General features: G+C 44.4%; 1 protein-coding gene across 1 annotated transcript; it reads left to right on the top strand.

The window, feature by feature from the left end:
• Nucleotides 1-1,412: 1,412 nt before the first annotated feature.
• On the top strand, nucleotides 1,413-9,471 carry LOC129181154 (peroxisomal succinyl-coenzyme A thioesterase-like). Its single transcript, XM_054775919.1, has 10 exons — nucleotides 1,413-1,608; nucleotides 1,669-1,768; nucleotides 1,841-2,031; nucleotides 2,089-2,258; nucleotides 2,324-2,443; nucleotides 2,538-2,620; nucleotides 6,065-6,158; nucleotides 6,235-6,315; nucleotides 8,133-8,274; nucleotides 9,329-9,471. Exons 1-10 carry the CDS (start codon nucleotides 1,413-1,415, stop codon nucleotides 9,469-9,471), a joined length of 1,320 nt encoding a protein of 439 aa, XP_054631894.1.
• Nucleotides 9,472-13,562: the final 4,091 nt, after the last annotated feature.

Genomic DNA, 13,562 nt, shown 5'->3' with positions numbered 1-13,562 from the left:
TTAAAATATTTCATCGCGATTAATTGCATTTTTTGCCCATAGTTAACTCACAACAGTGGTGCCTTGGTTGATGTCATTAACCTGTTCCAGAAGGTCCGACTCAAACCAGAACGGAGTCTAACCAAAGCAAATCTTCCCAAGAAAATAATGTGAATCATATTAATCCAGACACACAAAAATGTTACCACTATGGTTGTCAATCGAACAAAATATTTAACCGTGATTAATCACATTTGTGCAAAGTTAACTCATAATTAATCCCAAATATAAATATGTTTTTATCTATAGTGAGTAGGGATGTAAATCTGTTTGTGATACGCAACTACACGATAACTACATCAAATTTCACGTAAAAGGGTATGTGGGAATGCATAAAGGTAAGATTTGATGACCTTATTGAGTGCTAATGTGTATATTTGTGCGGTGCACATCTCTGAAAAACAAAGTCCAGGCTGGTACTGGTGGATGGTGGCTCTGTATTCATGTTGTGCTTTTAATTTGATGCTGTTCGTGTCATAGTTTTCACAATACATAATAAATAAGATAAATGAGATGGGTATAACATACGTATGTTTTGCTGATGTGTTGAAAACCTTTCCTGGAGACTAGCCAGTGCGCTGCTAATGCTAGCGCTGCTAATGCTGTTTACATCCATTCTTGTCATCAGTCATGGTCACACTGACACAAGCCCCCAAATAGCTTTCCATGGCTATGCCTTTGAGCTCGCAGTTGAGACACTCGAATGCAAGTGTACCATTGTATAAATGACGATTTCAAAAATACCCGCAGTGCTCCAATAACTTCTTGCTTCTCCCTGGAAGGCGACATACTCCGTGACAACTCAACTCACAGCTACAATCGATGCAAATAACTGTGGTCTTGTTGCGAGAGCCATCTCCTAGGGCTTAGAAGCTAAATTTAATAATTAAAATACCCTTTTCCTTCTCCATTTCTGCTCAATATTTGTTCCCGCTTGTGGCTCCACATCCACCACTGCGTGTCCTCAAACTATGGTGTGGGCGAAGGCTTAAACAGGATGTGCACATGTTAATTGTGCGCCAAAAAAAATTCTGCCGTTAATGGAAACTTCTGTTATTAACTTTGACAGCCCTAGTTAAGATACTTGTGGACAGCCTCTACAAGTGCGTTCAACCAATCAGCACAGTCCGCACCTCTATAGTTCCAGGAACTTCCAAAAATTACCTGTTGGTTAGGACTGACTTTTTTACCGAGGTAGATTTGGGTGGAAACAGGGTTATCAAACTACCAGGGTAAATTGCAAAGTGCTAGAATAGTGCTAGAACATGAATTAAATTAAAAGTTCCTGAACTTTTGGTGGAAAAGGGGCTAATGGCATTCAATCTGAAAATGATGTGGCATAACATGGGTTGTGCACGTACGTTCAGGTCAGCATGGACGTGAAGCATTGTGTAGTCAAGCTGTCGGTCCATCCGTCCAGAGGACTGCTGGACGAGAAGTTTGTTATCGTGGTCCAGAGTGTGCCCCCTGGTGTCCAGCTCACCGTCCACGCTTTCCACCGCTGCGAGAATGGACACAGCTGGGAGGCGTTCGCTCACTACGTGTCTGATGCCCACGGCTCGGTTAACGGTACGCCCTCCAAGAGACACACCTTGGACACTCTCTGGAATCCTGTCTTTGTCTTTGCAGTGTCCCAGCATGCCAGCATGGGGGGGACGTACTCCGGGGTGGAACAGATGGGTCTCCTGTGGAGCCTCAGACCAGTTCCAGGCAGCAAACCTGGACTCAGGTAGACCAGCTGCATAGGTTGCATCAGTAATGAGCATCCTGATCAACATGCTTGCTTCATCCTCATCATCAGGATGAGGAAGATGAACGTGCAGACCCCCATGGAGTTCACCATCTCAGTGCATCTGGGTTTCCGAACTGAGGGCTTCATGGACCAGGTGGCACTGGCCTCTCAGGTGGTGGAACGCTGGTACATGGCGCCCGGCGTCCGCAGGATCCCCGTCACAAAGGATGAACTTTCCGCGACCCTCTTCCTGCCCTCAGGTACAGTCCAGACCACACAAAAAAGCTCACGGGATGAATAATACAAAATGTCACAAGGACCCGGACCTTTCCCCGCTATCCTTGACCTCTGGGGGGGTGCAAGCCAGCTGGTGGAGTATCGGGCTGCGCTGCTCGCCTCCCACGGCTTCGCTTCGCTGGCTCTTGACTATCTGACCCCTAAAATCACCCAGGATACGAGCAATATGGTGGACAACTCGTACTTTGAGGTATTTTGATGTTGTGTTCATCAGTGTTTGTTGTTTTCATGCTAACTGACACTGCGGGGGTGCAGAAGGCCTTCGGGTTCCTTCAGCAGCACCCGCAGGTGCTCGCCGACCGCATCGCCATGTTGGCCATCTCCTACGGCAGCAGTTTCATGCTCAGGATGCTGGCTTACTCGGATGTTGTAAAGGTAGCAGATGAATCACACCTGAATCACACAATATCCACATTATGACCCCCTGTGTGTGTGTGTGTGTGTGTGTGTGTGTGTGTGTGTGTTTCAGCCCACGTGTGCAGTGTGCATCAGTGGAACTCACGTGCAGCCAATCGTAGCCAAGCAGGCGGATATATTTGCTTTCTATAATCAGTAAGGTCAATCCTTACTCCGGGTGACGACTAAATATGAATGGATATTAGTTCATGGGGGTGTCATGAGATGAGACGATATTACAAATTATACCACCCGAAAGAGGCATTTACCAAATCCCAGAATTATAGGAAGTGGTAACATTTGGACCAGTCAGCTCTGAGGAGTTGGTACATTCCTTTTCCGGTTAATGTTGGTGGCCGAGAAGTGCATAACGCTTTAACAAAAACTAAAACAAATTACAATTAGACCACCCAGAAGGGGATTGTACCGCGCAAATCAGACAGGAAGTGGGAACATTTGGAGTTGTGGCAGGTGTTAATGGAGGACTTTGACATCAGGTCTTGCCCGGTTTGTGGCACGCACGTGAGCGGCTTGACACAATTTGGTTGCACACGTGGCCGCTCGTTGGAGTTGTTAAATGGTACTTACCAGACGGAAGGAACAGAAGTACTACAGGAGTCCATCAAATATTTTAATGAGGGTATAACAGGGGTACCATCCACGTCCGGGTGGTCTAATTGTAATTTGTTTTGCTTTTTGTTCATGAGTTTATCGCTTCTTGGCTACCGTAGCCTTTGGTTCGTTTCCTTTAATGCCTCCAATGGGGCCGGGCAGACAGTTGCCAATCCTGATCATATCAAATCAAATTATTTGTAGAGCACCAACGGTGCCCGAGGTGCTTCACAAGAGTAAAAACAACTTCTAGCAAATAAGAACAGGGTAAGATCAAATCAGATATAATAAAAATAACTAAGACTAAATAAATATACATGCACACAATCACATCAAAAATACATATAATCATCATGTGTCGAAAGCCAGTCTGAATGCATGAGTTTTTAACTGAGATTTAAAAACTGATAGCTCTGTAACAGACGGTAGCGCAGGTGGAAGGGAGTTCCAAAGCATTGGGGCAAACGCAGCAAAAGTGCGATCCCTCCATTTTTTGTAACGTTGTGTTTTGAGAACAGTGCACGGCCCTGGCGTGGTGACAGGCTGTTTAAAGCTCAGCATGGTATGCTGGAGCAGTGCCGTTAATGGCCTTGAACACAAATAAAAGAACTTTAAAATGGATTCTAGACTGAATTGGGAGCCAATGGAACAGACAACTGGAGTGATATGGGCGTATTTTGGAGCCTTCGGAAGGAGGCGAGCAGCTGTGTTTTGAACAAACTGGAGTCATATTTGGCTTTGATTTTGTCTAAACTCACTTTGCAAAAAATATAGGGGGATATATACTGTATATCGATATTCAAGCTAAATATATTGGGATATGAGTTTTGGTCCATATCGCCCAGCCCTCGCCTCCAAATATGTCTTGGAAACGATAGCTCAATTTGAACAGTTTAATGTACTGCGCGGCGATATTTAGCTGCAAATAGGAGGTGAAGCTCCACTGCCGCTCGCCTGCATGGCAGATATTTCACGTTTGTTGACCATTTGTATTTAATTACTGAATAAATGCATGATGCAAGAAAGACTGCCTGTCTTTCATTTTTAATGTGCACCCTACTCGCTAAATATAGCCACCATGTTGCTAAATTGTGTATCCGGATCTCTTCTACTGATGAGGCGTTATAAAGTGGAGTTAGTCTCCGCAGTATCATTATTAAGTCTTTCAATACCAAAGACGTATTCACACGTTTTTAGAGTCCTGAACGCACGATCCCAACTACGTATTTACGTACGTATTTACACATCTTTTATGGCAAAAAGAGGTGATGATGCAACTCTGCACTAATACATGAACACTTCAGAGCATTTTTAAGCCATAAAAATTTGATTATGGCTTTATTATTTGCTTAGAGCTTGCAGGGATCATTTCAATGGAAGAATCACACATGACAGGAAGGAGGAAGTGAGAGAGCGTGGAGGAGTGTAGCGTGCAGAAGGTTGTGCAATGTAGAGAAATTGTAACGCAGGCACGCGCATGCACGCACGCGCACACACAGTTTTATCTTAGTTTAGTTCTACAAAGCAAAACAAAAAAAAAGCAAAACATATTTGTGTTAAAGTGAAAGTTATGCTTGAAATGTATCTTTTCAGAAAAATCTGTTTTTCTCTCTTTTGTAGTCAGGAACTGATATTTTCCTGAAAATGGATAAAGGTGGAAACAAACTTTTTTTTCCCTGATGAAAGACAACATTTTTCTTTTGGTAGGTTCCATTTTAATATAGCCATAGAACACAATTGTCACAAAATGGTGCGTGGCCGCTAATAGGATTCCAATGCAGAGGAGACACCACCGACTTCTGTGTAACAAAAAGTTTAATTACAGTTTGAAGCAGTACAAAAATCAAAATGAGAATATTCACAGGGCAAAAGGCAGAACATAAACACCGGGCCGAGCCACGAAAAAAAAGGGTAAGACAAAACGGTCACAAAAAACGCTGCACACACGGTTAGCAGGAGACAAAACATATACAAACAAAAAAAACACGATCATAAACAGTGATAGGTAAAAATCTACAAACAAAAGAAGCTGCTGAAAACCAAGCAGAGTACTACACTAGAAGTAATAAAAAACACTGCATTACCGGCAGGCAAAAGACAATACTACTCACGGTAGGGTACAAGAAATGACCAGAAGCTTAGGAAACAAGGAATACCAGGCAAAAACGGCAATGGGAATCAGATATGCGTAGGAAGACAATCTCGCAAAGAGTGAGAGGCAGTGCAGGGTCAAAATAGTCTATCGCTGATTGCAAACAGGTGTGCCTGAGCTCCTCCCCTGGTCAGTAGGTGTGCTGCAACAAATGACAATTAGGTGGCAGCAGAGCAGCACACATAGCTCATGACAACCATAATGAGTTAATGAAGCAAGACACCCACTTAACCCTTTATCTTCCAGTACACCGTCACCAATACACATGACTTACATTTCTGATACTAACTTGGAGCATTACTAACTAACTTCCACCGAGTGATCGTCTGTGGTTGTAAAATTGGCGCTCGGCCAAATGTAACGAGCATAAATAGAACCGTTCAGTGATAACGGGTGTAGACAAATCTGAACAGCTATGTGTTTTGATCTGACAAATCTTATGTAACTTTGATCCAATTAACATTAACACATGCCGCAGCTGTTCAGCTCCGATGGAAAAAATATCCACACGTCACTCGCTGACGCTGACGCTGGGAACACCGAGATAGGTTGGACTGCAAGGTTTATAATGTGTGTAAAGCACTTAATGCCTCACACACTGACACTTCCATATTGCCTGTATTATCATTTATATTAGCAATGCTATAGTTCACCATCTGATTGGCTTCTGGCTGCCCTGTTCTCACGACACAGCTATCGTCACAAGATCTCGTGACACCCCTATTAGTTAGCAGATATAAAGACAGCAGCCACTTCATTAGGCACATCCGATACAAAGATTATTCCTTTCAAAGATAGCTGATGATTGACCCTGTATGTCCTTGGTGTCCAATCAGGTACTCAGACAAGATTCAAGTCAACGAGAAGAACCAGAAGATCATGAAAATAATGTTGCTGCCCATCACCAGCGACCCCACCCTCAAAGTGGACGTGAGTCTTGGTTCTGGTCCTGGATCTGGTTCTCTGGTGCCTCTTTCATGTTGTCCATCACGTTGTGTCCTGGCAGGTGGGACGTGTGCAGTGTCCTCTGTTGCTGGTGGTGGGCGAGGACGATCAGAGTTGGCCCTCCTCCGAGTCTGCTGTAGATGTGAGTCCGCTCCCTAACACACCACGTCCTGTCATGTACGCCACGCCATCCGAGTCACAACAACGCCCGAAATAATAATTATGTCACAAGACTTGTGTCTGAATGTTCACTAAATAATATGGGTGTCAGAAGATCTTCCCAGATTAAAACGTGATGAGATTTCTCGTTGGGAGAAAAGTTGTCTCGCAAGAATAGGGCAGCCAGAAACCAATCAGATTGTGAACTATGGCAACGCTACGATGAATGATAAGAAACGTGGAATTGGCAATGTGCGAGGCAGTATTGGAAGTGCACACACACTATAAACCTTTCAGTCCAACCTACCTCTGTGTTCCCAGCGTCAGCGAGTGATGTGTTCCTATTCTTTCCATTGGAGTTGAACCGCTGCGGCACGTGTTAATGTCCAAACAGAAGCTGTAGTAATTCTACATTAGATCAAAGTTACTTAAGATGTGTCAGATCAAAACACGTACGTGTTAGGACTTGTCTGCACCCTTAATCACCGCGACCTTTCATCACAATCAACATTAATAATGTCAGCACCAGGTCTCCTCAGAGTAGGTGTCCCACTACAGTACACCATGGCGGCCACACTGGTTCTCCTGACCTCCACGGGGGCACAGGCGCTGCCTGTAGCATATGACCCTAGCATATGACCATAACTCCGCTTCATAATATACCGCATACGCAGAGGAGATCTGTATGTGACAATTTAGCGGCATGGTAGTGAGTAAGTGTGTGCATTAAAACTGAAAAACAAGAAGTATTCTTGCATCATGCATTTATTCGTCAATTAAATGCAAGTGTTCAACAAATGGCTAGTATCCACCGCACAGGTGAGTGGGAGTGGATGTCCACCATTGTTTCTGAATGCTCAAGAAGGCCGAACTTGGACACGCTCTTTTGTCGCCTGGCATGATTGCATTCCTGGTGAAGCATGCATCAATGTCCAAGGTGTCCGAAATAAACAAAGCCCAGCAAAAGTGGACAAATACAGCAAAAAGGCAGATTGTAACTACAAAAATAACATGTTGATAGTGAAAACTTTTAAAAACAAAAAATTTTCTTGAAATACTGTATATCTATAACATTGTGTTTTTTATTATAAATATCAAAGGACAGCTGGACAGCTGGCATTGTGCAACTACAGGCCGGAGCTGTTAATGTTGACACTGAGAATGTAAACGCTTGAAAGGCTTGCATTTTAGGAAATGCTTCAAACGTCTGACAGACAGTTCATGTCGTTACATGCCCTGCATTATTATTATTATTATTAAATTTTTTCATAACAGTGGTTTATCTGGTGTAAATTTTTTTTCATTGTGCTTTTCTTAGAATTAATGTTAAAATCTCCTCTCGTCTCGTGAGTTGGGTGTCTCGTGACCAAGTTGGCAACACCGATCCTTCCTGCTACGCCTTCTTACGCTCTTCTTATACTAATGCGGTGCGCATGAGCAACGTTAAGATGCTGAGTTAGGATTCCATCTATGGTGCGGCGTTTGAATGACAATCTATGTTCACAGACAGTTCCATTATCAAGTTTAATGAACAAGGGCACGAAGGTAGCACCAAATCTATTTGTGGCGGTCCAAATTTTCATGAATGTTTGGGAAACAATGTAGTGATAATAACAATAATAACGTTGATCATAAACGACAAAAAAAGCAAAATTGGCAAAATCAGTAGGGTTGTTGTTAGGGCATGATCCCCTGACGAGCTGTGTAATGTCTTCCGATTGGTGGCCTGTGGTCACATGACTCATGTCATAGCTTGATAAACACATCATGCATACATAATACGAGTGTTCTTTCTTCCAGATGAAGGAGATGATGAAGCGGGCGGGGAACAGCCACCTGCTGACCATCCTGTCTTACCCCAACGCCGGTCACCTGATTGAGCCTCCGTACTCGCCGCACTCCAAAGCCAGCTCCTTCCGCTCCATCAGCATCCAGCAGAAGAGTAAGTTGTCGACGACGTCACGTCATCAATTTAGGAAACGACTCATTTTCTCCACGCTGGCTTTCAGAGAATGGGGTCACTTGCAAACATTGACAGGCTGTCAAGGGCGTGCCACAGCCACAGGGGGCGATATATAGACTAACTGTAAGTCCATTTTAGCCTGAAGCCTGAAGAAGACACCTAAACACCAACGGTGAATGGATTACACCAAAATTACAATCAGATGTCAACTAAACTTTCATGGTGCGTTCAAGTATCTCAGTGTCTTGTTCATGAGTGAGGGAAGGTTGGAGCGTGAGGTCGACAGGCGGATCGGCGCAGCATCTGCAGTAATGCGGTTGCTGTACCAGACCGTTGTGTAAGAGAGAGGTCAGCCGGAAAGCAAAGCTCTCAATTTACCAGTTCATCTATTTTCCTACCCTCACCTATGGTCACAAGCTTTGGGCCGTGACCGAAAGAACAAGATTGCAGATACAAGCGACCAAAATGAGTTTCTTCCGAAGGGTGGCTGGACTCAGGAGCTTGAAGTCGAGCCTCTGCTCCTTCACATAGAAAGGAGCCACTTGAGGTGGCTCAGGCATTTACTACGAATACCTCCTGAACACCTCTGTGGTGAGGTGTTCCGGGTATACCCAGCCAGGAGGAGGCCCTGGGGCAGACCTAGGACACACTGGAGGGATTATGTCTCACAGCTGGTCCGGGAGCGCCTTGGTGGGGTGGAACTGGAAGAGGTGACCGGAGACCGGGAAGTCTGGACTTCCCTGCTAAGACTGCTGCCCCTGCAACACTGACCCAGATACGTGGAAGAAAATTGATGAAGCAACTGTGTTGCATTTATAGACCGCAGTACACAATAGGAAATCTCAATGCACTGTAGTAAGAGGTTGCCGACAGCCACAGCTGTTTTTTGACCCAAATTTGAGACTGTGGCGGTTATTTGCTTATAGACCACGCATGTGGCGACTATCTGAGACTCTGTGAACTGCAAAGAGGCGTTAATTGGAGCATTTATGCTTGTGCATGAAAGTAGTGTGTTCATGACATGTGTATGCAGTCACAGCTCTGTGGGGAGGACAATGCCTGGCCCTTGCATACGCTCAGGAAGACTGCTGGAAGAAGATGCTGGCCTTCTTCCACCAACATCTGTACGCCGCCCACTACAGCCCCCCTGTGAGCCGACTGACAGCTAAGTTTTGATCAGCGCCTGAAGCAGCACAAGGATAAGCAGCTAATTAACGTATCAAGCAATACGATATTGGTTTGAAATAAATTGGAAGAATGACTCCACACTAGTCTCTCTCATCACTAAACCGTTCTTGTCGCTGAGCTTCTTGGCTGGTGGCGAAAACCAGCTGACCCGGCAGTCACTTGGTCAATGGCGCCACCTTATGTCCCACTAGAGAAGTAATGTCAGGAGGAGCAGACTTCCATCAACATCAAATGTGCAAGCACAAGACTGCCTAAATAAGGGGTCACCAACGTAGTGCCCGCGGCCATCAGGTAGCCCCTCACGACCACATGAGGTGCCCGTGGGCACTACTGTACATTGGTGACCCCTGATGTAGGCAGACTTGCGCTTGCAAGCCTGCTTTTCATTCAGGTTTTCAGTTAATAATGTGAGAACACTAGAAAGAAATGCATTCTGAAATACAAAATGTGAGTTTTGTTCATGTTCTGGTAAAACAAGCATATTTGCTTTGTTTGGGTTTCAAATAAGCTCTGAAAATGAATTTTACAAAAATGAGTAGCTCTTGGCCATATTCATTTTGTAAAAGTAGCCCTCACAAGGAAAAACGTTGGTGACCCCTGTCCTCCATGAAAGTGTGTGCAATAGAACATAGTACGCAATGGAGCAGAACGTCTGCCATGTTAGTAAGTAAGTGAGTGGCTTGGGCACGTCTGTCCTGTAGGAAGACCTAGGACACATGTGACTACAGTTACTGTATGTCTCTCAACTGGCCTGGGAAAGCCTCGGGATCCGCCGGGAGAGGAGCTGGACGAAGTAGCCGGGGAGGGTGGAGTAAAGTCTGGGATGGACGGATGGAATACCAGAACCACCACTGCTGATGGCCTCCGTACTCTGGCTCTTGAAAACGCTTGCATGCTTCACTGCTCTCCATTTTGCTCGTTTCAGTTTTGAATTCAGTCTGTTCAGGACAGACAAATAGATAGGGGGTATGACAGAAAACAACTGAGAACCACTGACATAGGGTAATGTAATAAGGGTGGATGCCTCATCCATGTAACATTGATGCTGCCTAGTGGCCAGAATACTACATGTCACTTGCGTTCCAACATGTTTTGACTCATAATAGACCATAGTCTACCACCAAACAGCCATCATTGATTCATAAATTTCTGAAAAAACCCGATATGCGAGGGGAGACTGTATTTAGTTCAGCTGGTAGCTTCTTTTGTTGGGTCATTGTGTGTTTTTTGTATATTCCCTTTTTTCTGCTCTGCACGATATGATCATTCAAGATTTTCACCTGCACTCTGCTCCTTCTTCTGCATCTTGGGATGGAGACCGTGCCTGCTCGTGACGGCGACGACACATCATCAGCAGGGTCAAACTAAACCTGTCTCACGACAGTCTAAAGCCAGCCCACGTTCTCATTAGTGGGTAATTAGTGTTTTCCATTCGTCATTTATATGCATTTAGAATTGTACGTAATACTATCATTGTAAAACTATAAAACCTGTGTTGTATTAACCTTTGGGACACTTGTGGTTTAACCCTGTTAGATGGTAAAGAACTACAGAGGAAACCGCTGGTGACATCATAGACGGGGCGACGGAGCTGACTTGCGCTTCCTTTTTCCACGTATTAGCTAACAGGATGTAAACAAAGACGTTTTGTGATACAAATACATGAAGAACACAGTCGGACACACAAAGTGTAGTGTATTTGTAACACGACAAAACGCATGCCATATTGTATGCTAACTGCAAAATGTACGCAAACCTAGGCAAAAATTTTCAACATGAACCAAAACATGCTAACCGGGGCTTATGCTAATCGAGGTTCCACTGTACTTGAAAGTTGTGCAACACCATGCAGGAGAGTATTGGACTAAATAGCCCCTTGTTCACCAGAAGGACATTTTCAGGACTGGTCCTATTTACTCTGGTTTACCCTGAAATACTGTACCCACCTGTGTTTCCACAAAAATCTACCCAGGTAAAATGGTTCCTCTAGTGGCCGAAAAAGTTCCTGCGGGCTGTGCTGACAAACACTCATTGGTTGAACACGGCTTTATCACTTCTACTTGGCCGCCAGTGGGCAAACCTGTTAAATCAATTTTACAAGCTTCATGTAGATGTGTGATGCGGCGAGAGCTGGACGGACTCTTTTGAACGTATTTACAAATGACTTTAAGGTGGCAACTGGGGAAGAATCGCCAACCAGCTGATGGGTCTAAACGTAGGACACACGGCCAAACAAATTGGTGGAAACCTGAAGAAACTTGAGCAAGATTATAAGAAGATGAACAGTCACAGTGGGCCCAACTGTTACTACAACTACTGTACCAACAAACCATATGACCTGAGGCCTGCACTATGACACAAGTTTACTTATGCAGGATCTCTTCTTTGTTTTCCATCTTAACCAAGCCAAACATTGAAGGTGGTGTAGTATCTGTTAGTTTAATGAGACTGCATTATCGTCTATGTATTGTGTAACGCCACGTGTTCAGGTATGTGAGGCTCTGCTGATGAGAGTTGGACTAGCAGTGTGAACAATAAACAAAAGCAAATACTTTGGACTGTTTAGACAGTAAATCAGGCGCAATAAAACCTCACACACACACTCCCAGGAAGAGGATGGTGGTGGGATTTAGTCTGATTTCCTTTTGCAGCGTGTTGCACAGTTTTCAAGTACAGTGGGACCTTGGTTAGCGTGTTTTGGTTAACGTCGAAAATGTACGCCAAAAGTTTTCCTAGGTTTGTGTACATTCTTCCAGTTTGCATACATTATGGCTGCATGTAAACCTAAAATTACAAAACTTTTTGTTTTGTTTTGTGTTAACATTTATGGATTTCCTGAACAGGTGAATTGGATTTATATTATTTCTTATGGGACAAACTGATTCGGTTTGTGTCAATTTCGGTTAGAGACGCACCTTCTGGGACGAATTAATGAGACTAACCGAGGTTCCACTGTCAGTAATTCTTACATTTAAAATCAGACATTTAACAACCTAATAACTGCTCCTGCCACAACACAACCAGCTAAGCTCATAATAGACATTACTAGGTATGACAATACAGCAGCATAAATGTAGATGCAGATACTTACACACACACCTAAAGTGTGGAGCTGTAAAGAAGCAGGTTCTGCAGGGCGGATGGTTGCTCATCCTGGGGCTGAGGATCCAATTTCTGCGGTGGCCTGTGTGAGTGAGGAGGATGTACAGTAGACATCTCCTCATCCTGACTACCTGCAGAAGGTGCTCCAAAATATAGTGCCCCTTAATTTGCATTTGAAATATGGCACTTGCATCATTAAAAACAAATGAAGCGCAATTAGCCTATAGCCACCAAGTAAAGGTAGCTTATTTGATCACGTGCATGTGATCACGTGAATATTGTATGAGGGTATGTAACAGGTTTACTTTGGTTATTGTGATTCCACTTGTTCTAACAGTGGTTGGAGTAATGGCTCAATAGCGCCCTCTCTCACTCGTGGGCTATATATAGGGCAAGACTGTCATTACAGCTTTAGTTCATCAGCCCTGTGACCCGAGGTGAGTAGAGGAGCGCTCCTCTATGCAATTGTATGGTTAGCTACGATGCTAATGTAAATCATTGTCATTGTAGTCTGTAACAAAGCCTGACGGTATTGACCAGTGCACATTGTCTCACAGCAGGTACGCGCTTGTTATTGTTTATGTAACGTATACTAAACATTGTTAATGTTTAATGTTAGTTCATCAGCCCTGTGACCCGAGTCTGGAACAAGCCTCACGGTATTTACCAGTGCACATTGTCTCACACCAGGAAATAAACGGGGTCACTGTCTGCAACAAGCTCCAAGTCTCCTGTTCATTATCACAAATAAACACAACGCAGAGCTTAGGAGACCTGCACCACCCAGAGCTACAGTGCCTTCAGCGGGGGTTACATTGGTGCCGTGACCCGGATGGGAGTTAGGTTTGAGGGGGTGAGTTTAACGGATGCCAGCCTGTGAGGCTGCGCAAGTGTACGTTGGTAAACCTCACTCCCTCTGCCTTGAGACGACAGTCTGGGCATTCGGCCGTGTGGTCAGCGCTTTCGTCTTCCATTGC

Source organism: Dunckerocampus dactyliophorus, chromosome 5, assembly GCF_027744805.1.
Source record: "Dunckerocampus dactyliophorus isolate RoL2022-P2 chromosome 5, RoL_Ddac_1.1, whole genome shotgun sequence".
NCBI lineage: Eukaryota > Metazoa > Chordata > Actinopteri > Syngnathiformes > Syngnathidae > Dunckerocampus > Dunckerocampus dactyliophorus.
This window is presented reverse-complemented; position numbering and strand designations above follow the sequence as displayed.